The sequence below is a fragment of the Oncorhynchus keta genome, chromosome 12, assembly GCF_023373465.1.
Source record: "Oncorhynchus keta strain PuntledgeMale-10-30-2019 chromosome 12, Oket_V2, whole genome shotgun sequence".
In the NCBI taxonomy this organism is placed as follows: Eukaryota; Metazoa; Chordata; class Actinopteri; order Salmoniformes; family Salmonidae; genus Oncorhynchus; species Oncorhynchus keta.
Window position 1 is genome coordinate 21,140,854 of NC_068432.1, and position 26,587 is coordinate 21,167,440.

The 26,587-nt window shown below is 41.2% G+C and overlaps 2 protein-coding genes across 7 annotated transcripts in view; one reads left to right on the plus strand and one right to left on the minus strand.

The window, feature by feature from the left end:
• Nucleotides 1–453: 453 nt before the first annotated feature.
• Nucleotides 454–7,398, plus strand: LOC118391118 (ras-related protein Rab-24-like). 2 transcript variants are annotated; one of them, XM_035782155.2, is made up of 9 exons: nt 454–1,202; nt 2,171–2,357; nt 2,498–2,566; nt 2,764–2,842; nt 3,329–3,396; nt 3,503–3,602; nt 3,781–3,831; nt 3,952–4,011; nt 4,184–7,398. In XM_035782155.2, exons 1-9 carry the CDS (start codon nt 1,171–1,173, stop codon nt 4,246–4,248), a joined length of 711 nt encoding a protein of 236 aa, XP_035638048.1. In that variant the 5' UTR covers nt 454–1,170; the 3' UTR covers nt 4,249–7,398. The 2 variants fall into 2 exon arrangements, with proteins under 2 accessions (XP_035638048.1, XP_035638049.1); XM_035782156.2 differs by having other exon boundaries at nt 457–1,491.
• A 1,978-nt stretch (nt 7,399–9,376) lies between these two features.
• Nucleotides 9,377–26,587, minus strand: part of LOC118391120 (histone-lysine N-methyltransferase NSD2) — a 34,618-nt gene continuing 17,407 nt past the window's right edge. For 4 of the 5 annotated variants that reach the window (XM_035782160.2, XM_035782161.2, XM_035782163.2 and 1 more), the window contains exons 12-23: nt 24,545–24,668; nt 24,086–24,286; nt 21,349–21,528; nt 20,957–21,113; nt 20,441–20,646; nt 20,171–20,283; nt 18,816–19,085; nt 18,204–18,320; nt 15,092–15,233; nt 13,514–13,620; nt 13,063–13,264; nt 9,377–12,789 (exon numbers count right to left, since the gene is read on the minus strand). In XM_035782160.2, the coding sequence (XP_035638053.2) occupies nt 12,203–12,789; nt 13,063–13,264; nt 13,514–13,620; nt 15,092–15,233; nt 18,204–18,320; nt 18,816–19,085; nt 20,171–20,283; nt 20,441–20,646; nt 20,957–21,113; nt 21,349–21,528; nt 24,086–24,286; nt 24,545–24,668 (2,406 nt within the window). In that variant the 3' untranslated portion in view covers nt 9,377–12,202. The remainder of the gene's footprint in view (nt 12,790–13,062; nt 13,265–13,513; nt 13,621–15,091; nt 15,234–18,203; nt 18,321–18,815; nt 19,086–20,170; nt 20,284–20,440; nt 20,647–20,956; nt 21,114–21,348; nt 21,529–24,085; nt 24,287–24,544; nt 24,669–26,587) is intronic. The other variant, XM_035782162.2, reaches the window with a different exon arrangement.

A 26,587-nucleotide genomic window follows, 5' to 3' on the forward strand; every position in this document is an offset into this window, starting at 1 on the left:
GGGCTTCGTGTTGGAACTGTAGTTTTGAGAAATGTATTACTTAAGAAATAATACCTGCGAACCCGGGAAACATCGTGTGACAACTCACGAGTCCCAACACAAACCATGCTCTCATTAACTATGTACCATATGGACAAATAAGCAGAATGTTTTTATGTAGACCTACTAATAGAAGAAACTCATTGCACATCGAACGTTGCGACAATGGATGTTCTGATTCCCGGCAGGACACAGCCCTTGGGAGGAGTTGTCACACGATAGATAATACGTGTGTTCGAGGGCATTCTTGCATTTATACACCGTTTTTGCCATTACAAAAAAAGATTGCCGTTTTGAAACTGCAGTAAAAGTGCAGTATCTGCAGTCGACTGTGATATTTTGGACGCAGTAATTGCAGAATAACTACAGTGTAGTTATTCTGCAATTACTGCGTCCAAAATACTTCACTGTAACTGCCGTTATACTGAAAAATTACTGTAGTAAAAAACTGTTATTTTGGACGCAGTATTTACAACATAATGCAGTTAGACTGCACTTTAACTGCATTGTACTACAGTTATACTGCTCTCTGACTGCAGTCTTTTTTCGTAAGGGTGGTAGAAAACTCAGCCTGGTCGTTAGTTATTTTCTCATGTTTTGAGCCAGTCCTTAATTCTAATCATTATATTATAATAATTATAATAATAATTATAATAATTGACATGTAGCTAGCTAGCAGAGGTTCAATGATGATGAGAGACAGGAACGACAATAAATAATGATCAATGGGCTTTGTGTTGGAACTGTAGTTTTGAGAAATGTACTACATCAATTTGATGCATATTTCACATATTCATCTATTTTATATAAAATGTTCAAAGCATAAATACATTCAAATCAGAATTTTGGGGGCAACTCATATGACCGTAATTGATTGAAGAATGATCATCTTGCCTGGTGAGTTGATGTTTTTTAAATATTTTTTTTTATATCAAACAACATTTAACTGTAATTAAAATGATTTGAACCATTTTGTGTTAAAAAATGGGGACTTTGAATACGACGTCATCGTAATGGTGATTAATGACATCACATCCTGCATATTTATTTATTTATTTAACCTTTATTTATTATGTAGAATGTCTCTCCTCTAAGTAGTTCCCCATAACAAAGCCTCTTGCAAGCTAACGAATGAGGCTGAGCCTGCCAGAAATGCATGTCGAGTAAGATTTGCCATACCGCATAGCAATGTCATAGACAATAAACAGTACGTGTTAGGGATCTTTCTGTTGCTTGTAATTTTAGTTTGTAGTACAATTGACGTTGCGTAAGCTGACAACAACAAGAGCAACCTCGAGTGGCTCAAACACTGGCTAGCCAGCTAGTTAGATAGCTAACTTTAACGAAATGTTCACATAAGAACATTTCGTTCACTATTACATTTAGTTTAGTATAATCCGACTCGGTTCTCATTCTTCAATTTGAACACATTTAGCTGAGTTTGCCAAGCAGGTAAGTGTTTTGGTTTTAGAAAACGTTACCTAGCAAGTCATCATTAGCTAATGTAACGTTGGATGGCAAACGTTGGCTAGCTAGCTAATAGTCCTATTGCAACTGTCAAGCTAGCTAGCGAACAGTTAATTCGCATTTTGTGTCATCTGTCAGGTCTGCTAATTGTGTGTACCATTTTGTTGATTGTTGACCTCTCTAACGTTATCGTATTGGTAACATTACGTATATTTTAACTATCTAGCTACACACCCATGCCCATTTGAACTTCTTGGAAATTGTTGACAGGAGCCACAAATGTAATGACATGAAATATATGCTGCTCTCTTGGAAAAAAATCTGCTTTCGAAATGTATGATACAGTTGGCGCGTTCACATACTAGTCTGAACTAAGAAACTCGGAGATGTCCGACTGGCTAACTGGTTCAATGCGGCACGTGTATAACTACAACCTGTTAGTAAATCGGAAATGTCAGTTTCCTAGTTCCGACTAGCAGATTAACCCGTCATTCAGTTATTTTCAATTGGAGATTACATTAGGGACCAAGCTTGAACAGACTACCACATTTTACAGCAGTTTTGTTTCTTCACGCAGCATGGGTTTACAGGCCCAACATAATCTTAGTCGCTACTTGTTGCTGAATAAAATACGAATTGTATTGTCTCTCTTTCTGTTGCACAGCTTTTCAGCATCCTGGTCTACCCCTCTCCTGCTCCTGCTCCTCCTCTCCTATCTCATCTTGGTCCTGTGCAGTATGACAATGCGTGTGGATGCCAAAGTAGTTATGCTTGGGAAGGAGAGTGTAGGTAAGACCAGCCTTGTAGAGAGATATGTCCACCATCGCTTTCTCGTCGGCCCCTACCAGAACGTGAGTATCAGTTAATTTCCTAGGACAGTGTGTGATTCCAACTGGATGTGTGGGATGCTCTCTCTGCTTATGTGTGAAGATTCTTTCTCAATATTTGACTTGCTACATTTTTTTTCTTGCAATCTGTCTTTCTTCGATAGACTATTGGGGCTGCATTCGTTGCCAAACCAATCCAGGTGGGAGACAAGGTGGTTACCCTGGGAATATGGGTGAGTGACAATGCCTGATGTCATCCTACGTAAAATACAATGGCAAATACATTTGCATGAGTCTCTATACGCCTTATGGCACTGTCTGGTGAATTATAATCCCTGGAAAATAAATGAATGAATCCATTGTAGCTTGATATGGGGTAGTTACTGGCTATGTGTGGATCACTATAAGTGATTCTTTCTCTGCAACCCAGGACACGGCTGGATCAGAGCGCTACGAGGCTATGAGTAGAATCTACTACAGAGGAGCCAGGGCTGCCATTGTCTGCTATGGTAAATCCTAATCCCCATGGAATGACACTGTCAGTAGCACTCTGTCTAGGTTTATTATTGTTTACTTTTTTGTCATTGTCTACATTTTATTTTTATTTTGCTACTATGGAGTTCTTATATCCAAAATGTTTCATTGAGGAAATTCTTGTTGAGAGCAATTAACGTCTCTGCATGTTGTGAATTGTGCTCACGTGTACTGCACTCATATAACCCTCATTGGGGGAATTTTCGTGGTTTGGAAAATATCTGATGAGGCATTTACCACAGTTGATGACTCAATTTGTTCTGCTTCTTTTTTGGTTGTAGCTGGTTCTGTTTTTAGTGTGGTTTTTATGGGCTGATTTACATTGCAACAGTACTATCTAGTAATAGTAATACAGGATATTCTAGGTTGAATATACTTTTATAACTATGAAAACATATCATGTTTTAGTCAAGTTTTGTGTTTTCATTGATCTTTCTTTGTGTGACTTTCCCTCCTGTAAGATTTGACAGACACCAGCAGTTTCCAGCGAGCTAAATTCTGGGTGAAGGAGGTGCAAAACTGTGAAGAGGTTAGAGACCCTTTTATAAAAACACAACTCACTTTCCATGATGGGTATTTCCCTGGAAATTATCCTATGTAACTGCTCACAATTTCCTCTATGACCTCCATTGAAGCACTGCAAGATATACCTGTGTGGCACAAAGGTTGACCTGATTGAGAGTGACCGGGGCCTGCGGCAAGTAGACTACCATGACGTTCAGGACTTTACTGATGGTAAATTGCTATGATAATCATCATCACTAACTCCCACTTAATCATGGAGTCTGAGTGTCTTACCAGACATCAATCAATCAAATCTATTTATAAAGCCCTTTTTACACCGGCAGATTAGTATAAGGACTGGCTGTTTTAGAGTAGTTTATGTTTATTCTTTCAACATTCTCATCTACAGAGATTGGGGCTCAGCATTTTGAAACATCCAGTAAAACAGGCAACAACGTGGGTAAGTGACACCTCATATGGTCAGTTCATTTCAAATCTAGTGTATAGTCTCATAAAACTACATTTCCCAAAAATATTCATTGCAGCAGTAGACTCATATTCTCTTATAACCACATTCCAGATGAGCTGTTCCAAAAAGTTGCAGAGGACTTTAATAGCATCTCCTTCCAATTCATGACCGGTGAGACTTTGGCTCTCTTCTTAGATATTGCTTCTATAGTTTAGCTGTCTGTGCACATTTAGTCTGCAATGGTAGTATTACTGTCATGAATTATCATTCTCAATCTCTACTGTGGTGAATTATTGCTCTCCTGAATAGGTCTGGTTGATACTTCTCTGCTCTCTCTTTACAGAAGAGACAGGTATTGACTTGGGTCAGAAGAAGGACTCTTATTTCTATTCCTGCTGCCACAATTAAACCTTTACTGGTAGACAGCAGTCACTTGCCCTAAAACCAACCTGGAAATGTTGGATGGATGCTAGACATCCCACCTGGAGCCTGTTAATTTAAAATCAGAAAGAAAGAGAGGAGTCCAAGTAGTACTGTGTTTTTTTGATTGCTTTTTTCAGTTTTGCCATAGAAGGCTAAATGCTCACTGCATTTAAAGGAGTGCTCATAATGATTGGACTTCCCCTCTCTCAGGACAAAATACCTGCCAAGGGGGATATCGGAATGAAGCAGACAAGGAAATAGCACTTCAACCCCACTTTTTAAAAAGCCTTGTTTTCCTTAGTGTCTATCAACTCACCTTAATGCCGCTACACACTTCATGCAAACAGAGCAACGGAGCATCGCATATGATCCATTCCCAAATTTTTGCCAAACAAATATATACGTAGAACTATGTGTGACAACTACTCTGTCGCTGCGTTTATGAAGTTGGATAGAGGTGTATAGGGCCATTTAGGGACAGTTCAAAGTTTACTGGGGCGGGGGGGGGGTTAGAGTGTCCAACCCGAGGTGTCAGGAAAAAAAAAAATGTACGACCACAAATAACAATAACTGTGTTTAAAAATGTGGATATCGACTTGCCACTTCAGCATGGTTTTGTGGCACAGTCGATGCACTACGATCAGAGCCGGCTGCAGACAATGCTCAGCTAGCTAGAAATCTAATTTCAATGCACCACACAACCCATAAGCAAAGCATACCCATTTCAGGCGCTTCAAGTTCATGGTTTGTGTTTTCAACACTACAATGAAATATACTGTCAATCTCGACAAACAGAAAATAGGCCTAGATCCTGCCCTACCTTGCAGGCCTACCCAGTATCGAAGGCTTGGCTTGGCAGTCTCCAAATGTCATTACACGTTTTGGTGTTAAACATATGTCTCTTTCCATTCATCAAATGGCTGCTGCACAGTTTGGATGCTGGAATTACATGTAGGACGAACGTGCGCAGGTAGCCTACTTTTGATTAAAACATTGTGACTGGTTGTGTTTATGCCACACATAAAATTCAATAAATTTTAAGAAGTTAAATGACAAATATTTAGGCTACATTGAAGCGTTAGGTTCTAGGTGCGTGAGAAATAGCCGCTGGGATGGATCTCTTGAGGCAGAGCACACGTTAAGCTTTCCTGAATAATGGCCTGCTGGGAGCATATGTGGCCACATTTTTATTATAGAATGACTTGGGAGAATGATGATCCGCAACAGACAATGCATATCAGTATCAGAACTTAAAATACAGCCAAACTGGCCTGCTACTCTGCCTTTCTATACCTTATTAACAGGCGAGTAGACCCACAAGTGATCCAAATGGAATGAAACATTCAAATCACAGGGCTTTTGCACCATTATTTAAATAACATTTTCACTGCAGTTTATAGCCTAGAGTTGAATTTTGTACTTGAAAACAATAATGTAATATCTCATTGCATTGTGGTGTTATAGGCTAGTCTATGTAGGATAATTGAAACATAATTGTCCCAGAACCAGATGACTAGGGGAACTTTTTGAGTTGCGTGTCTCATTTCTTCACAGTTCTTTCATGCGCAATGACCCACCTGGCCTCTGCTGATAGTGAAAATTGGTGCAACTTTGAATGATTTTATCTGTGGTATGATGCTACTTAGGCTATTGTAGATCTGGACAAATGATCCACCTAGCGCTATTGTCACTATGAATGGTGGATAGAAGGCAGGATAGACTGGTATACTATACTGACCTGTGGTATAGTAAAAGGTAACTCACGGAAAAGCATAGTGCATAAGAGAAGTACCAAAGCAACTTGATATAAGGGAGGCGCATGCAAGCGGATGAGGACATTTGTCTAGGATGGAAGAAATTATATAGTAAAACCTGCAAAGGGACAAATGTAAACCAGGGAAACAACACACTACCCTCCCCTGTGCCCAATAAAAACAACCCTCCCAAAAGCAAAAATAAAGAAAGAAAAACGTTAGACGACACCCCTATTTTGGACCACCCCACCCCAGTAAATCTCAAACTTTCCCTTATATAATTATGCCAATGACATGTATAGCTTTTATCCCATAATCAAATGCCTTGAGTGAGTGTGCTTTTTATGTACTTGATTTCAATGACCATTCTGTGGGTTTTGGGGCTTTAAACTATAGACTATTTTCATTGTCTACTCTAGGTTGCAATGGACTTGCCACACTATGTACCTGCACATTTATTGTCATGTAACATATATTTTTCTGTTGTCATAAGCTCTCATACAGTTGAACGTATATGGAATGCACCAACACAGGAAAAAGTTTATGGGTAAATGTTGTTATAAGAGAGTTACGTCGCCATGGCTAAAAGTACTAGATAATGCCATTGCAAAATGAAACCCTATATACAGACAGCTATGTGTAGCTAATGTATTTAATATCCAGCAAGTCACTAACTTAATGTTTTACAGACACCTCATCAAACCGTGGCTGACCATTGTCGTTACTTCACACACAATGGGAAGTTTAAACGTTCTGTGAATGTATTGTTAATGTTTACACTTTGAGACACCTTTGACCTTTTGAGACAGTCTAGCTAATGGCTGATTTTTACTAGATTTTACCAATGTGTGTTCAAATTAGCTTAGTTAGAACTACTATTGAATTTGAGTGCAAAGATAAATGAGAGGAAATACTGAAACCTCACTGAGGTTTTTTCTCAGTCCCACTGAAGTTGTGCATGTAGGAGACTAGTAGTAAGCAGCAGCAATGGGCCCACAGGCTGGTTTTCCCTTGAGTAATGAATCACATATCCATCATTAGCGGTGTATAGCAGACTCCATTATTGTTTACATACACAGCATCTTCTATGTTGTCAGTCCCCAAGGGCGCAGACCTGGTGCCTGAGAAAGAGGGATAGTTCACATATTTCATTTTCTGAATGGTTTACAGGACTCTTATTAGAAGGTGCAATGTGTACAAGCATGAAGCCAGAGGTTGTTTGCAGTCCCACATGTGTTTGAGGCCTTGTAGATAACATGCATATATTTCCAACACTACAGGTCCACAGAGTCTGCTGATATGATCATTCATTGTGTGGACTCCAGTGACTGTGTTTTCTAGCATGTTGTAAATTGGGAAAATAAAGATTCCATTTCTGCAAGTCTCTTTGTTAGTGTGTCTGTGTGACACTTACAGTACATTAGCCTGGTCAACCAGACTGACCGCTGCACGCAATATTGTTTAACTCCACTATATCATATACAGTTGAAGTCGGAAGTGTACATACACTTAGGTTGGAGTCATTAAAACTAATTTTTCAACCACTCCAGAAATGTATTGTTAACAAACTATAGTTTTGGCAAGTCGGTTAGGACATCCACTTTGTGCATGACACAAGTAATTTTTCCAACAATTGTTTACAGACAGATTATTTCACTTATAATTCACTGTATCATAATTCCAGTGGGTCAGAAGTTTACATACACTAAGTTGACTGTGCCTTTAAACAGCTGGGAGAATTCCAGAAAATGATGTTATGGGCTTTATAAGATTCTGATAGGCTACTTGACATAATTTGAGTCAATTGGAGGTGTACCTGTGGATGTATTTCAAGGCCTACCTTAAAATTCAGTGCCTCTTTGCTTGACATCATGGAAAAATCAAGAGAAATCAGCCAAGATCTCAAAAAAAGAATTGTAGACCTCTGCAAGTCTGGTCCATCCTTGGGAGAAATTTCCAAACACCTGAAGGTACCACGTTCATCTGTACAAACAATAATACGCAAGTATAAACACCATGGGACCACGCAGCCGTCATACCACTCAGGAAGGAGACGGGTTCTGTCTCCTAGGAGATAAACAACAGCAAAGGACCTTGTGAAGATGCTGGAGGAAACAGGTATAAAAGTATCTATATCCACAGTAAAACGAGTCTTATATCGACATAACCTGAAAGGCCGCTCAGCAAGGAAGAAGCCACTGCTACAAAACCGCCATAAAAAAGCCAGACTACGGTTTGCAACTGCACATGGGGACAAAGATCGTACTTTTTGGAGAAATGTCCTCTGGTCTGATGAAACAAAAATAGAACTGTTTGGCCATAATGACCATCGTTATGTTTGGAGAAAAAAGGGCGATTCTTGCAAGCCGAAGAAAACCATCCCAACCATGAAGCACGGGGGTGGCAGCATCATGTTGTGGGGGTGCTTTGCTGCAGGAGGGACTGGTGCACTTCACAAAATAGATGGCATCATGAGGTAGGAAAATTATGTGGATATATTGAAGCAACATCTCAAGACATCAGTCAGGAAGTTAAAGCTTGGTCGCAAATGGGTCTTCCAAAAGGACATTGACCCCAAGCATACTTCCAAAGTTGTGGCAAAATGGCTTAAGGACAACAAAGTCAAGGTATTAGAGTGGCCTTTTACAAAGCCCTGACCTCAATCCTATAGAAAAATTGTGGGCAGAACTGAAAAGGCGTGTGCGAGCAAGGAGGCCTACAAACCTGACTCAGTTACACCAGCTCTGTCAGGAGGAATGGACCAAAATTGACCCAACTTATTGTGGGAAGTTTGGAAGGCTACCCAAAACATTTGACCCAAGTTAAACAATTTAAAGGCACTGCTACCAAATACTAATTGAGTGTATGTAAACTTCTGACCCACTGGGAATGTGATGAAATAAATAAAGTATTAAATAAATCATTCTTTACTATTATTCAGACATGTCACATTCTTAAAATAAAGTTGTGATCCTAACTGACCTAAAACAGGGAATTTTTACCAGGATTAAATGTCAGGAATGATGAAAAACTGAGTTTAAATGTATTTGGTTAAGGTCTATGAAAACATCCAAGCAACATGTGAGGTGAAACAGGGGTGAGCACAGCGGTCAGTTTTATTAACAAGGAGAACAGTACACTGAGCTAAAACTAAAAACAACTGCTAAAGCCAGTTGCTATAACATAAGCACCTCTAATGTGGATTATTATCTACCCCAGCCCAATACAATCATTTGTTAATTGTTATTACAGTAAGATTGCTTTTAACTTAAAATGTACCTTCTGAAAAATAACAATACAAACTCGGTCCAAAATCAAAATGCCAAAAACAGTTGAAGAAAAACGTTCAGATCATGTGATTGCAATTTAGCTTTTTCTTTATTATGTACAAACAAATACAACACCTTTAAATCTCCTCACAAGGCAGAAGGATATTATTGAACTCTCAACGGTTACATTTTGAACAGATTAATTACACGTCTGAATAAGGCAGAGGGAAGGAAGTCAGAAGACAAGAAGCATGACAGCAAAAAAAGAAGCTTTGTTACATGTGTATGAATGTATATAAACAGTGATACAGCCTCCCGACTCTTTGTGCATTATCAGACAACCCTTCAAAGAGGACGGAGGAGTAACTGACCATGTAGAAAAAGATATACAGCTCATTATCGTATCACAAGTTCCAAAGTACTGTGGTGATAGTTGGGAGTTTCGTCTCATGTGATGTGACCAGAAATGACCCTCGACCTCCTCTTACTGTGCTATCGTAGCCTACTATTATCTGCTTGATGACTGTGATATTGTTACAGCAATATAAAGTGTTACTTACCACATCTGTTGACAGTAACTCAACCAAAAACCAATATGTATTAAAGTTGAAGTGATCTTGTTCGTTGGACAGGTTGATGACAGAGCTGAGACCAGAGAACGCATATCTTCTGGCTCTAGACTTATTTGAAGGTCTTGTTTTTTTCATTCATCATATTTAGCTTTTATATACAGGCACAAATATTCTTCCAACACATGTATTAATCAGTTAGGATCTTATATCTGCGTTGTTAAAATTCGTATTTGTTTTAGTGCTATTAAAATACAATTATGAGTTACTGTATAACTCCTGGGTGAAGATGTTCAAGTCAGGCCATGACGATGGTGCCTGTATCTCTATATTGGAGCAACAGCAGTGGGCACCATGGTGACCTTCACAGTACAGTATATGGATAAGAAGGGACCGAACTGTTTCATACATTTTTCAAATCATAAAAAAAAACGGGTTGGATTTCTATTCAAATGCAAGAAATTGCACATATTTGCATGATGAATTAAAACTAAGCCAGTTAAGTTTTAATACATAAAGGCTGCTAGAGATACTTCGACATGACTAAAGTTACAAGATTGGGTGATATTAATCACTACAAATATTGCTTATTGTAAAGGCATGATACAAGCTTCAGAAATGGAAACAACATCCCCATAACAGGGAAATGGCAAATCCACTTCATTCTGTTCTATGGTCCTCCAGAACCAACTTCACCTCCCTTCTTTCATAGAAACCCCAAAACTGATAGACTCAATTGAAAAGGCATAAGTAGAGATGAGAAAAGGACACAACAAAGACAGCGAGACAGAGACAAGCTTCAAGAGGGACAAAACACATAGCAGAGACAAACATACTGTAGTGAAAGCCTTTTAGCCGGGAAACAGAACAGATCTGTCATTTTTAGTGCTAAACCAAAGGCAGGAGTATAGCCTTTCAAATGGAAAGTATGGATGATATAAAGAGACACAGTAATGCCACTACTATAAACCAGTCCCGTCTTAATTTGTGCGTTATAAAGGTCTACATAAATATGTCATAGAGAGTATAATTCACACACAAGAGCTAGCTATCTTAGATGTAAGGTTACGTCAAGCAGCGTACTCAACAGCTGAGTACAATGGCACTTTCACATTGAAGGTTCAGTTCAGTTTCTAGACAAAGCTCCACCATGTGAGGAAGCTTGTGTTCCAAGACCTACAGTACAGCCAACTGCACTCAAACAGATATCAGTACAGAAGAGCTAATGGTGATGCAATGCCGGGATTAGGGGGGAACGCAAAGTGCTGTCATGGATTAGGATGTGGGCATGTTCAATATCAAGCCATCTCCTTGATGTACTACCCACATGTACTAACTAAGCCATTTGATTGCATGTGTATTGTCTAGGTGTCTGTATCATTTGGTGTGGTAAGGCAGGGGGCAGCAGAGACAGTAGATGAATGATCATCAAACAGATACGGATATAGACTGTGCACTGCACAACAATGACAAGGATGAAAGGACTGGTTGATAGTGTGACTAATCATTTCCATGGCTGATGTACTCATTTCACAACATTACTCATTTGTGCCATGCAGGAGAGTTGCTTCAGAGAGAAACAGTTTGACAGACTCAACTATAGGCTACTTGCTCATGAGGGGATATCCGTGCCTTTGACAGCACTGTCCCGCTTCTCTTCAGTCTCCCCTTTGAAAAAGATGACCCTTCAGATAAGTTAGTTGCTGTGTCCTCAAAGAGGAGGTGCAGAAGTGTAAACATGTTCTAAAACAAAAACCAGCAGCTTTGACAACGAACCATGAAGAGATCCAAATGGGCCTAGCTATATGAATACAGTTCCCATCATACTCCATTGTGCCCTTAAGCACAGATCCAGGATCAGTGTACCCACCCCAAACCGTAACCTTGACTATTAGGGGGAAAACGCTAGACGTGACCACAAATCAGTGTCCAGCGGCAACTCCATCCTACTTCGTTTCGACACACCAGCCCCAGACTCCATTGTAACATCCTGCTATTTCTCGGGGGTCTGACTGAACAAGGTGGTGTATGAATTCACAGATCTATAAATCCTCTGGACAAGAACAGATCCTTATATACAAAGATGAGTGAATCTACATGATGCTGAGCTCTGGCCCACCCTCAAGAACAAGCAGGTAGCCCTTTTCCCCACATGGTAGACCTTCAGGACAATCACATGCTCACTGGACAATAAGAGCAGTGATTGACGGGGCTATTCTGTGGTTTGGCTGATCAGTGTCCATGTCCCCTCCACCCTGTATGAACTGTGTGGAATGATAAGCCACCATGCAGTTGTTGAAAAATTATGTCTTTACTCTTCTTCCTCTTCCTCCACTTGTTCTTCTACTTAATCTTTCAACTCAAGACCCTCCATCTCGCCATCCTCCAACTCTCCATCCCCCTCTTCATCACCCAAAGGATCCTCAATCTCTTCTTTCTCATCTTCATAGGAAGAGATGGGTGAGTACTGGGGAAGGAAAAGGTGAGAGCTATCGGGGGCCTCAGAGCTGGCTAGAGGGGTGCTGATGGGGCCAGATATTGGGACAGAAAAGTGACCAGAGATGGGGCCAGAGATGGGGCTAGAGATGGGGCTAGAGCTGGGGAGAGGGGGGAAAGACTCAGACTCAGGACCAGGGCAAGGCTCGGGGTCCCCTGTAGTAGTAACTGTAGCAGCAACACCAGGGATTACTACACCAGCCCCCAGGCCCGGTGAGAGAGCACAGATGTCGGGTAGGTGCTCCCTGATCTCCCCTGGCTCCAGGGGGTCTGGTCCACAGGGGTCGTGTTCGCTGCAGGACAGCCGTCCGTCCAGCTTGGAGATGAAGAGCATGCCGTCGCGGTGCAGTGTGCAGTAAGAGCTGGGACACATCTCACAAAAGGAGGCTGCCTCCTTACCACACAGGTCACACTGGTGCCACGGGCACTCCCACCGACCTGCAGCACAGAGCAGGGAGATAGATACAGTATATCAGACAAGGGCAGTCAGACACAACTACATCAGCAGTAACACAGAGAAGTAATCAGCTCACTGAGACTGCTAACCAGGGATCTGGCAGACTTCAAATAGTGAAAATGCATGAAATATGTCATGCATATCATTCTCAATCACACAAACCTACAGTAACAAAGGGGAAATATAACAAACCATTACGAGTTATAATACTACGATATCATCTCCTCTGACAGGAATCTAACTGTGCCACTGACCTGCAGGCCTCTTGGCGAGGTTGAGACAGTCTGCATGGTAGACCTTGGGACAGCCTGGTCTCTTACAGGACACAATCTGTCCCCCGTCCCCACAACTGAAGCACTCGTCCTCCCTCTCCTTGGTCACCTCCATCTTGTTCTTCCGTTTAGCCAAGACCTTCTTCTTCAGTTTGCGGCCCTTGTCGTCTGCTGGAGGGTTGTTCTGGGGAAGGACGAAGTGTCAGGATGTTGATAGAGACACAGAAACCCAAACTGAAGATGGCCCTTTCATTCAATTATCTCATTCCCGTTGACATGAGTACTCTTTTGAATACTGTATCAAAGGCCTCTTGGATTTGTGAAAAGATCATTTAAAATCGTAATCATGATTGTTTCTACTATTGATGTATCTTATTCATTCTGTGGATGAATGTCATAAATAACAACATCTGGTTCCAGTGTCTCCTCTCACCTTTGGCCGAACTCCTAGGAAGCCGCTGCAGTTTGGAGCTTCACATTTACACACAGTCTTCCCATTCCCAAGGCACTCCAAGTTGTAGTTGAAAGTCAGCTCTGTGTCTGGAGACAGACAAAACGACCCATAGAGGACAGATATAAACCAGTATCCACAGCAAGTGATGGAGAGATGGATATGAACTGCTGATGGAATAACCTGTGTAATTACCGTGTAAGATTTTTTTTTTTAAATGCACTAATTATGGCCTACTTTGCTCTCACAGTGGTAAATATTATGTAACTTCCTTTTCTTATATACCTGATACAATGCTACCCTTATACACTATATATACAAACGTATGTAGACACCCCTTCAAATTAGGGAATTCGGCTATTTCAACCACACCCGTTGCTGACAGGTGTATAAAATTGAGCACACTGCCATGCAATCTCCATAGACAAATATTGGCAGTAGAATGGCTTTACTGAAGAGCTCAGTGACTTTCAACATGGCACCGTCATAGGATGCCACCTTTCCAACAAGTAAGTTCGTCAAATTTCTGACTTGCTAGAGCTGCCCCGGCCAACTGTAAGTGCTGTTATTGTGAAGTGGAAACGTCTAGGAGCAACAACTGCTCAGCCGCGAAGTGGTAGGCCACACAAGCTCACAGAACGGGACTGCCGAGTGCTGAAGCGCGAAGCACTTAAAACTTGTCTGTAACACTCACTAACGTTTTTCAAACTACCTCTGTAAGCGACGTCTGCAAAATAACTGTTCGTCAGGAGCTTCATGAAATGGGTTTCCATGACCGAGCAGCCACACACAAGCCTAAGATCACCATGCGCATTGCCAAGCATCAACTGAAGTGGTGTAAAGCTCGCCGTGGAATCACGCTTCACCATCTGGCAGTCTGACTGGTGAATCTGGGTTTGGCGGATGCCAGGGGAACGCTACCTGCCGGAATGCATAGTGCCAACTGTAAAGATTGATGGAGGAAGAATAAAGGTCTGGGGCTGTTTTTCCATGGTTCAGGCTAAGCCCCTTAGTTCCATTGAAGGGAAATCTTAATGCTATAGCATTCAATGACATTCTAGATGATTCTGTGCTTCCAACTTGGTGGCAACAGTTTGGGGAAGGACCTGTCCTGAATGCCCCCATGCACAAAGCGAGGTCCATACAGAAATGTTTTGTCGAGATTGGTGTGGAAGAACTGGCCTGCGCAGAGCCCTGACCTTAACTCCATCGAACACCTTTGGGATGAATTGGAACGCCGACAGCAAGCCAGGCCTAAATGCCCAACATCAGTGCCCTCACTAATGCTCTTGTGGCTGAATGGAAGCAAGTCCCTGCAGCAATATTTCAACATCTTGTGGAAAGACTTCACAGAAGAGTGGAGGCTGTTATAGCATCAAAGGGAGGACCAACTCCATATTAAAGCCAGTGAATTTGTAATGAAAATGTTCGACAAGCAAGTGTCTACATAATTTTTGTCATGTAGTGTAGTTCTCCTGCCAATGCCTACATAATGAAAAGTGTTGCCAAAAACCAAAGCTATAATATAACACAAACTCCTTAAGCCAAAGCTCCGCTCACCTGCAGGGACATCTATGAGAGTGAAGAGTCCCACACGCGTGTCTCCATTCACCGTCCACTTCTGTGTCTCACAGTTGGGCCGGCAGCTGTGGTTCATGAAGCGGGCCTGGTTCCCCTTTGGCCCAGCATCAATGATCCGATCCTAATCAACACACCGACATGGACAACACTGTTCAAACATCATTAATTTTGGGTGTCTTTATGATACCATGCAAAGCAGATGTAATTTTCTGAGATGAAATACAGAAAACCAAAAGAATCCCCTCTCTTGAATGATAGGGCAAAATGCAGCTTTCTGCCTAAATAGACATACCCAAAAGTAATAATTTTTCATAAGATGGCCATAAACATAAATGGTAATGCTGCATAATTTTAGAAAGGTGTAGAACTCACCTCTAAGATACTTTTTTAAACAATAAATAGCTGAGGTGTACTCACTTTTGAGGACCTAAGCTCAAGTACATAGTTCAAATATTATGAAATATAAAAAAATATAAATATGACAGGATTGCCAACTTTTGAAGAAAGCTTGGAGTGAGATTTGCTATGTGAATTTCATTAGTCCTGGCACAATCCCTAGATGGAGGACTGGGTGTCCTCCCCCTGGAAAATGTTCCTCATTTTAAGATAAATTCCTGCAATTCTACGATCTTTGACATGGCATAGGCCCATGACCAGGGTGGAAAAGTTTAAAATAAAAACCACAGGTCAGGTATATTCAGGATGCTTTCAACATCAAATAAACACTCAAAATTGGATGACTTTGTTTCTTTGAGATGATTATTTTTGGGGTGGGATGAAATTTAAAGTATGCTGACATTTTTTTGTTAACATATTTGTAGGTTGTTTGACGCTTTATTCAGACAGTAATGAAATGAGATAGAGAGACCGGCAAATTCTACAAACAAGGCCAAGGTTGGAAAAAGAGATTGATCCCTGTTCTCATCTGATAAATTACATTTGATTTCTGGAGCATTTAATATGGAATAATATGACTTATTCAAAACTGTCCACGAATGGCTGCATTAATACATAGCGTCATACAATTTATTTGCAAAAGACACAAGTAGTCATATCAGATTTCAAATATGTGATTACACTGTCAAAATTGGAAAGAAGTGTAATAATAAAATACGTGTGGGGAATAACAGTAAGTCTTCTTGCTGACAAGCCACACTAATTACCCTATATTTTAGCCCACTGTTAAGAATGAGAATTGTTCCACTGATCAGACTAGATCAAGTAAATACTGTAGATAATAAAATCTCCCGAAAACAAGATTACATAAATCTGCCCCTACACACTAACCAAATTATTGGTATAGTTATAGTCTAGAATTTGTATAGTCTAGAATCAAACTTACACTTTTCGGTTCACAGTCTGTTTGACAAAATTATTATCATAGTTACAAATCAGGTCACCCTACCAAACTTCCCTGATAAAACATACTGTAGGTCTGTCTGCTGCCTTTTCGTTGAAATAGCCTGAAAGGCAATGCATTGTCAATCTGACGTCTGCATTGGCAGTGCAGCATTTATGGCGATACGGCCTCTGCAGAAGTCAGTGCATTCATACTTCTTGCGCTTCACGAAACAGCACAGAGCTGTTGTGAAGGAAGTTGTCAAGGAAATTAGTTTGTGTTTCAACAGGACCTTCCGCCCCCACCTACCGTCAACCAATCATGTCAATGCGGAGCTATACAGCGATATAAGAAACCCTCCGCACTATTACCAAATTTGGGAGTTGTACGGCGATGCGGTATGGAGCTAAATGTGGCCTCTGCATGTCTCTGGAGGATCCATGATTGCGTCACACTATCCATACGGAGCCTCCGAACACATTTTGGATTAAGCATAAATGAGCTTTTATCCTAAATGCCAATCACCAAAAGAGGGGACTAATGCAAGTGTGGATTAAATCGACTTTAGTACATGCTGTCAAAAGGCTGCATTCTGCAATGCGGACGGGAGTAACAGCCACCTAATTTAGTTGACAACATTGTACATAAAACAGCGCTACAGTGCAGCTCTTTTTACTCTAATCTTGAGGGGTGTATCTTTAAAACATGCAACCAACCCCCCTGATCCCTTATATAACTAGGCCAATCATATGCTTCAATGTGCCGCGGTTCACAGTGCTGTGGCAAGACAGGACAATGAAAGAGGTTACGCTCGTGATGATGTTAAATTGAATGTGCAGATGCTCCGATTTCAAAACGATTCGGAGCACAGATGAAAGGTTAACGCGCTGACTATGCAATGGACTACATAAAAGCAGTACTTTTCAATGGACTAGATAAAAGCAGTACTTTTCAATGCGTGAAATATAAGAGGTGTGCCGTGAGAAGAGGGTCAAATGCGTGTCTCACGGCCACTGCGTTAGAGTTGGCAGCTGTGTATTATGATTTGTTCCCCTATTCAAAGAAATGGGGCAATAGGGCTTGAAAGGACTGAAATGCTTTCTAAATACAGTAAAACATCAAATTATAAATGACTTATTATAAGATTTCACCTTTCTTATAACTGTAAAATAAATATGAGCATACTTAGTGACAGTACAATATTGGCACTGTTTCATATGGCTGACGACAGACTTTTCTGCCAAACGTCCTCTGAGCGGCGTTGAGATACCATTCAAATTTGTGCAGACTCGTTACAACTTCAGAGCTATAAATCCGCCTGAGAACATCACAGCGAGCTGAAACCACTGTTGTTGCATCCGCTTGATTTTTTACATGTGCTGTGAGATTCACAGGCAAAGAAAATGTGACGCGTCGCTCCCTATGCAAATACCAGATTTCCTGTGTCCGTGAAACTCACAGCTGCGCTTGCAATAGCGCATATGAATCAGGACAACCAGCGCGTTCATAGAGCGGCTTGTTCACAGAAATATCGTTCGGAATCGGGGACTTAACATCTAAGAGAGCAAGAAACGAACAATTGTCAATAGTAGTGATAATAACCAATAACATAGCCAATAGCATTAATAACCCATGACAACTTCCTGTAGCTAGTTACAGAAATCCTGGTTAAAGGTCATACAATTACAGAGGTAACTTCAGGCCAAGAGACAGTCCCACGAGAGCTCTGAAACCCTGACTCCTGAGGCGTACCTTGTCCAGAGTCAGCATGTAGAAGTTACAGATGTCGTTATCCTGGGTGTGTTTTATCCTGACCCGGCACTCATCCTCATCGATCACTTCTCCTACGTACTCATTCACAAACTCCCCCTGAGAACACCACCATGACCGTCAGCATGAGAGACACAGTGGAAAACTCATTCTACTACCAATCATTCTACTACTCAAATAATTACTCTTGGATTCATCTGAGAGCTCCCTTGGGTTTAACTGACTTTTGAAAGGGTCATTTACATGTAAAGATCATAGCAGATAGACTTGTGCAGATCAATGTTTCAAAGCCATGATGGCCATTGATGACAGGGCTTCGTCAACTTTATGGTTTGATGATTAGATTAACATATCACTGATTACCATTTCAAAAGTCATACTTCATGATTCCTTTAACATCCAAAATATTGATTACACTTTCTAGAAAAAAAGTCTGCTGGAATTGAAATCTGTCTGGATTGAAGAAGAATCAAACAAAGCCTGTTTCAAATCCATAGCCTTTTGAAAATATAGTTTAAGCCCCAGGGGATACAGTTTCATGGTGGCACATTGATCTCTACTTTACATGATTAATGGTAAAACCTCCACCATTACCTTCTTGATGTCATGGGCACAGCGAAGGCCCCAGCCTCGTGCCAGAGTCCTGAAGATCTCCACCTGGCTGTACTGGCGTTTGGTGAAGGCCTGGTTCAGGCAGCCATTGCCCGCTGGGCACACCTGGGGGTGGCACTCATACATCAGCATGCGGTTAATACACTCAGAGTCGATGCCACACGGGTTCTCGTCTGAAGCCTTGCAGTTACAGCGTGGGATCTCTGATAGGTCGGCCGTGATGAATTGCACCTTCCCGATTGGCCGATTCACCTGAGGGGTTAGGCGAGTGACTTCAGAGGAATGAAGTTGCAAAGGGGGTGTGGTAATACTTCTACAGCTCAAAACTAAAACTTAAAGGTCCAACGTAGACTTTTTAAAATCTCAATATCAAATCATTTCTGGGTAACAATTAAGTACCTTACTGTTTTCAATAAAAATGGACAAAAATGTACAAAAATAGCTTGTTAGCAAAGAGCAATTTCTCAAGCACGACTTCTGTTAGTTGGGAGTCTGGGAGTGGTCTAAGTGGGGAAGGAAAAACTGAAAACTAGCTGTTATTGGCAGAAAGGTTTGTAACTCTCCTTCTTATTGGTCTATTAACTAATTTACCATCTGGTGACGTTACCAGGCAGGCCAAAACTTCATCCCTCCAAAACAGGCTCAAATTTCAGGCAGTCTTATCAGACAGCTCTTACACTAAAAGGCCATTATTATAATTTTCACAATTTTACAGTATTATTGCAACTTCATAGTAGAAATACACACTGAGTGTACAAAACATTAGGAACACCTGTTGTTTCCATGACATAGACAGACCAAGTGAATCTAGTTGAAAGCAATGATACTTTATTGATGTCACCTGTTAAATCCACTTCAATCAGTGTAGATGAAGGGGAGGAGACAGGTTAAAGAATGATTTTAAGTCTTGAGATATGGATTGTGTATGTGTGCAATTCAGAGGGTGAATGGGCAAGACAAAATATTGACGTGCCTTTGAATGGGGTGTGTCAAGAACTGCAACACTGCTGGGTTTTTCACACTCAACAGTTTCCTGTGTGCATCAAGAATGGTCCACCACCCAAAGGACATCCAGCCAACTTGACACAACTGTGGGAAGCATTGGAGTCAATATGGGCTAGCATCCCTGTGGAACACTTTCAACACCTTTTAGAGTCCATGCCCCAATGAATTGAGGCTGTTCTGAGGGAAAAAGCGGGTACAACTCAATATTAAGAAGATGTTCCTGATATTTTGTACACTCAGTGTATATAAAACACAGGAAAGTCATGTTTTTGGCTTCAATGGGCCTTTAATGTATACATTTTGTGCAGCAAGAGATGTGGCAGTTATGGTACCTTGATGTGTCTGTATGGAGGGGGTTTCTTGTCATTCCTCCTGTCCTCCTGAAGCTGTCTCAGTTCTTTCTCTGCCTGCAGTTTCAGAAACCTGCGAGCAGCTTCCTCCAAAGCTGGGAAAAGATTAACATAAAGTCAACGACAACCATGTCACAATTCCCTTTGACAAAACACTCTTACTCTCTGCACACACCCACGCTACACACACTTGCACAGCTCAAGCCTCCCCTTCAAATTTCCTCTATTGCCAATAAAAATGGGTGTAAATACCTTTCTTGTAGATGACGTCTACACCTTTCCCCATCTTCTCCTTGTTGTTGGTGTCTACGTCCATGTAGGGGAAGACTCTGGCTTGGTAGGTCCACAGGTAGTCGTTGGAGCCAAAAAAGTGCACAGGGAACTCGCCTACGTCGTGCCTCATACGTAGGATGTTCTCCGGAATGTTCTTGGGATGGTTGACCTCCGCAGGCCACCACCTAGACAGAAGATAGGAAGGGAAAAGACGATATGCACGAGAAAAGGAAATGGGCCATGGCAGAAAAACCACTACCATTTGCAACCACTGCCATATTGTGAAGAGAAATACAGGTGCATTTCAGTTCTCAGTACCTTGGTGGTTTTGTAATGTCAGAACACCTAAAGGACACTTTATCATGAGGAATGTGGTTCAGGCAGGGGAGGACTTAATATCCTGGATGCCATCTGTTTCGTCTTTTGGCAACTTGTTGTTGTTTTGCCAAACCAATGGTTAGCCAGTGAGGTTGGTCCCCAGGCGGCTAAACTGACCTGTACCGGCCCACTTTGACCCACAGGATGTCCTTATAGTGGGGCTTCTTCCCGGCCTGGCAGTCGTTACAGAACCAGCTGCCCTCGGGCATGTCGATGTTCAGACACTCCCGGTGGAAGGCAGCAGGACACGACTCACAGCACAACAGACTGCCCCCTGGAGCATGGGAGAGGAATAACAGTTTGTCGACTGGACTGGTCTATGAGATTAAAAACTCAGATGAGCAAACAGAGATGTAACTGGGCTATAGTACATATGAACTCTGATCATGTGTTCTGCGAAAATTGTACCCTGATCATGTAATACACATTACATATGTAGGTAAGTATTTACTGAGTGTATCTATGCATATCGGACTCTAACAACCCAACATATGTGGAGGCCGGCGTACCTTCAGAGCAGACAAAGCACCAGCTGACGTTGACGTGTTCATGGTTTCGGAATCCCCTGCGGGGGGTGAAGTGGTTGGGACACAGGAAGCTGTTGTTGGCCAGGACCACACTGCCCGCTGCCATGCAGTAATCGTTGGCATGGTACGCCACAGGGCATCGCACACAGCGTGTCAGACGACCTACAGGACACACAACACAGGGGAGACAGAGGCAGAATGAGCTGTTAGTTAGAATATCTAGTACACATACAGTACCCATCGAAAGTTTGGACACACCTACTCATTCAAGAGTTTTTATTTATTTGTTAGTATTTTCTACATTGTAGAATAATAGTGAAGACATCAAAACTATGAAATAACAAATATGGAATCATGTAGTAACCAAAAAATAGTTAAACAAATTAAAATATATTTTAAATTTCAGATTCTTCAAAGTAGCCACCCTTTGCCTTGCCAACAGCTTTGCACACTCTTGGCATTCTCAGAACCAGCTTTATGAGGTAATTACCTGGAATGCATTTCAATTAACAGGTGTGCCTTGTTTAAAGTTCATTTGTGGAATTTGTTTCCTTCTTTATGCATTTGAGCCAATCAGTTGTGTTGGGACAAGGTATGATTGGTATACAGGAGATAGCCCTATTTGGTAAAAGACCAAGTCCATATTATGGCAAGAACAGCTCAAATAAGCAAGGAGAAACGACAGTCCATTATTACTTTAACTTCTTATGGGCAGGTGGGACGGTAGCGTACCACCTGGCCAACATCCGGTGAAATTGTAGAGCGCGAAATTCAGAAATACCAAATTCAAATATTTAACATTCTTGAAAATATATGTGTTATGCATCAACATAAAGCTTAACTTCTTGTTAATCCAGCCGCTGTGTCAGATTTCAAAAAGGCTTTACGGCGAAAACAAACCATGCGATTATCTGAGGACAGAACCCCGCATATAAACACATGAACATCATATCTCAACCAGGAAGGTGCGCCACAAAAGTCAGAAATAGTGATATAATTAATGTTTTACCTTTGAAGATATTCTTCCCAGAAACATCACAAAACGTCCTTTTGTTCGATAATGTCCTTCTTTATGTCTCAAAAATGTCAATTTATTTAGCGTGTTTGATTCAGAAATACACTGGTTTCAACTCGTCCAACATGGCTACAAAGTATCTAATAAGTTACCTGTAAACTTGGTCGAAACATTTCAAACAACATTCCTAATCCAACCTCAGGTACCCTAAAACGTAAATAATCAATACAATTTAAGACGGAATAAACTGTTTCTAATACCGGATAAAAACAACGTGAAGCGTGCTCCAGTTCATGCACACCAAAACAGTAGAGTCCACCTGGAGTAACACTTACAATACTGCCCTCTACCCAAGAGAGGTTAAGACAGGCAGGTCAGTCAATATGGAAAATTTGAAGAACTGAAAGTTTCTTCAAGTGCAGTCGAAAAACCCATCAAGCGCTATGATGAAACTGGCTCTCATGAGGACTGTCACAGGAAAGGAAGACCTAGAGTTACCTCTGCTACTGAGGATAAATTGTTAGTTAACTGCACCTCAGATTGCAGCCTAAATAAATGCTTCACAGAGTTCAACTAACAGACACATCTCAACATCAACTGTTCAGAGGAGAATGCATGAATCAGGCCTTCATGGTCAAATTGCTGCAAAGAAACCACGACTAAAGGACACCGATAATAAGAAGAGACTTGTTTGGGCCAAGAAACACGAGCAATGGACATTAGACCGGTGGAAATCGGTCCTTTGGTCTGATGAGTCCAAATTTGAGATTTCTGTTCCATCCGCCGTGTCTTTGTGAGACACAGAGTAGGTGAACGGATGATGTCTGCATGTGTGGTTCCCACAGTGTAGCATGTCGGAGGAGGTGTGATGGTGCTTTGCTGGTGACACTGTCAGTGATTTATTTAGAATTCAAGGTACACTTAACCAGCATGGCTAGCACAGCATTCTGCAGTGATACTCCATCCCATCTGGTTTGCTCTTAGTGGGACTATCATTTGTTTTTCAACAGGACAATGACCCAAAACACAGCTCCAGGCTGTACTTGACCAAAGAGAGTGATGGAGTGCTGCATCAGATGCCCTGGAATCCACAATCACCAGACCTCAACCCAATTGAGATGGTTTGGGATGAGTTGGACCGTAGAGTGAAGGAAAAGCAGCAAACAAGTGCTCAGCATATGTGGGAACTGTTGGAAAAGCATTCCTCGTGAAGCTGGTTGAGAGAATGCCAGGAGTCTGCAAAGCTGTCATCAAGGCAGTGGGTAGCTACTTTGAAGAATCTCAGATATAAAATATATTTGGATTTGTTCAACACTTTTTTTTTTACTACATGACTCCATGTGTTATTTCTTAGTTTTGATATCTTCACTTTATTCTACAATGTAGAAAACTGTCAAAATAAATAAAAACCCATGAATGAGTAGTTGTGTCCAAACTTTTGACTGGTAATGTATATTTACTTCCCACAACTAATTTCAAGTAGTGGGTCTTTCTATCATGGTGTTGATATGAACTAGCTGAATTTCTTGTGCAAAATGAAAATTATTTGAGAAAACATATGTTTGCAAACATTTTTCAGTTTTCCAACTCTAACCTCATCCCTTTCTCCTGTAGAGTTACCAGGGTAAGGTGATTGCAATTGAGAAGATTCGCATAAAATCTAATTAAACTGAACTGTGCTGGGTGGAGCGGAGCAGCACACACCTTTGGGGACGGAGGGGTTGACAGGGTTAGTGATGAAGCAGGACAGACAGACGTGGAGGGAGCAGCGGAAGCCCCCGTGCAGGGGGGCAACGGGAGCGTGATTGGCGATACACTCTCCATGGTAGAACTTCCCACACACTGGGATCATACAGCGCCTCACGTTCTCCCCGGGCTTCTTACACGCAAAACAGGTATGGACACCTAGCAACAAACATATCAAGTTTAATAAACTGGTTTGCTTTTACAAGCCAGAGAGAATGGTGGATGTTAGGATGAGAGGGCAACTGAGGGGAGAGAATCAGCAAAATTATGTGTGAAACAATCAGATAGCACACTGATAACTCTAGATGCAACTAATAATAGTCTTTCCACAATTTTGTCCAAGTAGGAATGAGGCATAAAAAATATGTTAATGAGGATACAGTGGTTGTGTTTTTACAGAATATATGCTTGACCCACCAGACTTGCACTCCTGGCAGACGAACTTCCCTTTAGGAGGCTCTGTGAGGCCGCTACACTGGAGGTGGAAGGCCCCACAACACTGGCCATCACACAGCAGAAGCTCCCCAGTCTTCTCACATACCTACCCGTACAGTCCATAAAGGTTTACACAACATTAGAACAATGTACACAGCTGTCTGAAACTTTCTGATGGGCAAAGAGCAAATAGACTCCACAATCACTTATAGCACTTTAACCTTTTCACATGTGAATTCCAAATATCCCTAACGGTCACCCCAGCGTGAGTTGTTTTATGCACATTCCAAAATGGGATTGTTTCGCAACGTGATAGTTATCACATGCTGCCTGATAATTATCTGTAGGTTATGTTTCAACTTGTCAATTTCAAATGATTTTCTATCAAGTTTTATTCTCTAACAACAGTTTGAATTGAGGTGTGTTCCGCCTCCTCATTAATTCACATAGAAGTATCCCATTTCACTGTTGCAGACAATTTATGTTTGAGGCTTTACTGAGCTGGACAAATTTCTTCAAGGAGAGCCCAAGCACTTCCTCAGTGTTACGCAGATCAAGTATGCAGACATTTACCCAGTCTTGCACAAACTTTTTCCCTCTGGCACATTTTTTTTGGCTGGCGCTCACAATGCCACTATTGTTGTTTTCCCCAAAAATTATAACTTTGGCCATGTGTGTTGCTATCAAAGTAAGTGCCTTATTTTCTGTATAGCATGTTGTCGTTTCACAGTACAGTACCAGTCAAGAGTTTGGACACACCTACTCAGTCAAGGGTTTTTCTACATTGTAGAATAATCGTGAAGACATCAAAACTATGAAATAGCACATATGGAATCATGTAGTTAACTAATAAGTGTTAAACAAATCAAAATCTATTTTATATTTGAGATTCTTCAAAGTTGCCACCCTTTGCCTTGATGACAACTTTGCACACTCTTGGCATTCTCAGAATCAGCTTCACCTGGAATGCTTTTCCAACAGTCTTGAAGGAGTTCCCACATATGCTGAACACTTGTTGGCTGCTTTTCCTTCACTCTGCGCTCCAACTCATTCCAAACCATCTCAATTTGGTTAAGATAGGGTGATTGTGGAGGCCAGGTCATCTGATGCAGGTCATCAGACCAAAGGACAGATTTCCACCCATCTAATGTCCATTGCTCGTGTTTCTTGGCCCAAGCAAGTCTCTTCTTCTTATTAGTGGTGGTTTCTTTGCAGCAATTAGACCAGGGAGGCCTGATTCACACAGTGTCCTCTGACCAGTTGATGTTGAGATGTGTCTGTGAAGCATTTATTTGGGCTGCAATTTCTAAGGTTGGTAACTGAATTTATCCTCTGCAGCAGACGTAACTCTGGGTCTTCCTTTCCTGTGGTGGTCCTCATGAGAGGCAGTTTCATCATAGTGCTTGATGGTTTCTGCGACTGCACTTGAAGAAACTTTCAAAGTTCTTCAAATTATCTGTATTGACTGAGCTGCATGTCTTAAAGTAATGATGGATTGGCGTTTCTCTTTGCTTATTTAAGATGCTCTTGCCATAATATGGACTTGGTCTTTTACAAAATAGGGCTATCTTCTGTATACCAACCCTACCTTGTCACAAGACAACTGATTGGCTCAAACGCATTAAGAAGGAAATAAATTCCACAAATGAACTTTTAACAAGGCACACATGTTAATTCAAATGCATTCCAGGTGACTACCTCATGAAGCTGGTTGAGAGAATGCCAAGAGTGTGCAAAGCTGTCATCAAGGCAAAGGGTGGCAATGTCGATGAATCTATAACATAAAATATATTTAGATTTGTTTAACACTTTGTTGGTTACTACATGATTCCATATGTGTTATTTCATAGTTTCTACAATGTAGAAAATAGTACAAAATAAAGAAAAACCCTTGAATGAGTAGGTGTGTCCACATTTTTGACTGGTACTGTATGTACAGTATATGTAGAGCATAATGTATTTACAGTTTTATTCACATTGACATGCCACGCCGTGGTCTTAGTATTTTGTGTTTTCTTAATTATT

Bases quoted from the DNA above. Each gene is read 5' to 3' on its own strand.
- LOC118391118 (XM_035782155.2), top strand. From the start codon at position 1,171: ATGAGGCTGAGCCTGCCAGAAATGCATGTCGA. The intron at 2,567-2,763 runs GTGAGTGACAAT...TCTGCAACCCAG, and splicing joins TGGTTACCCTGGGAATATGG to GACACGGCTGGATCAGAGCG. The intron at 3,397-3,502 runs GTTAGAGACCCT...CCTCCATTGAAG, and splicing joins AGGTGCAAAACTGTGAAGAG to CACTGCAAGATATACCTGTG.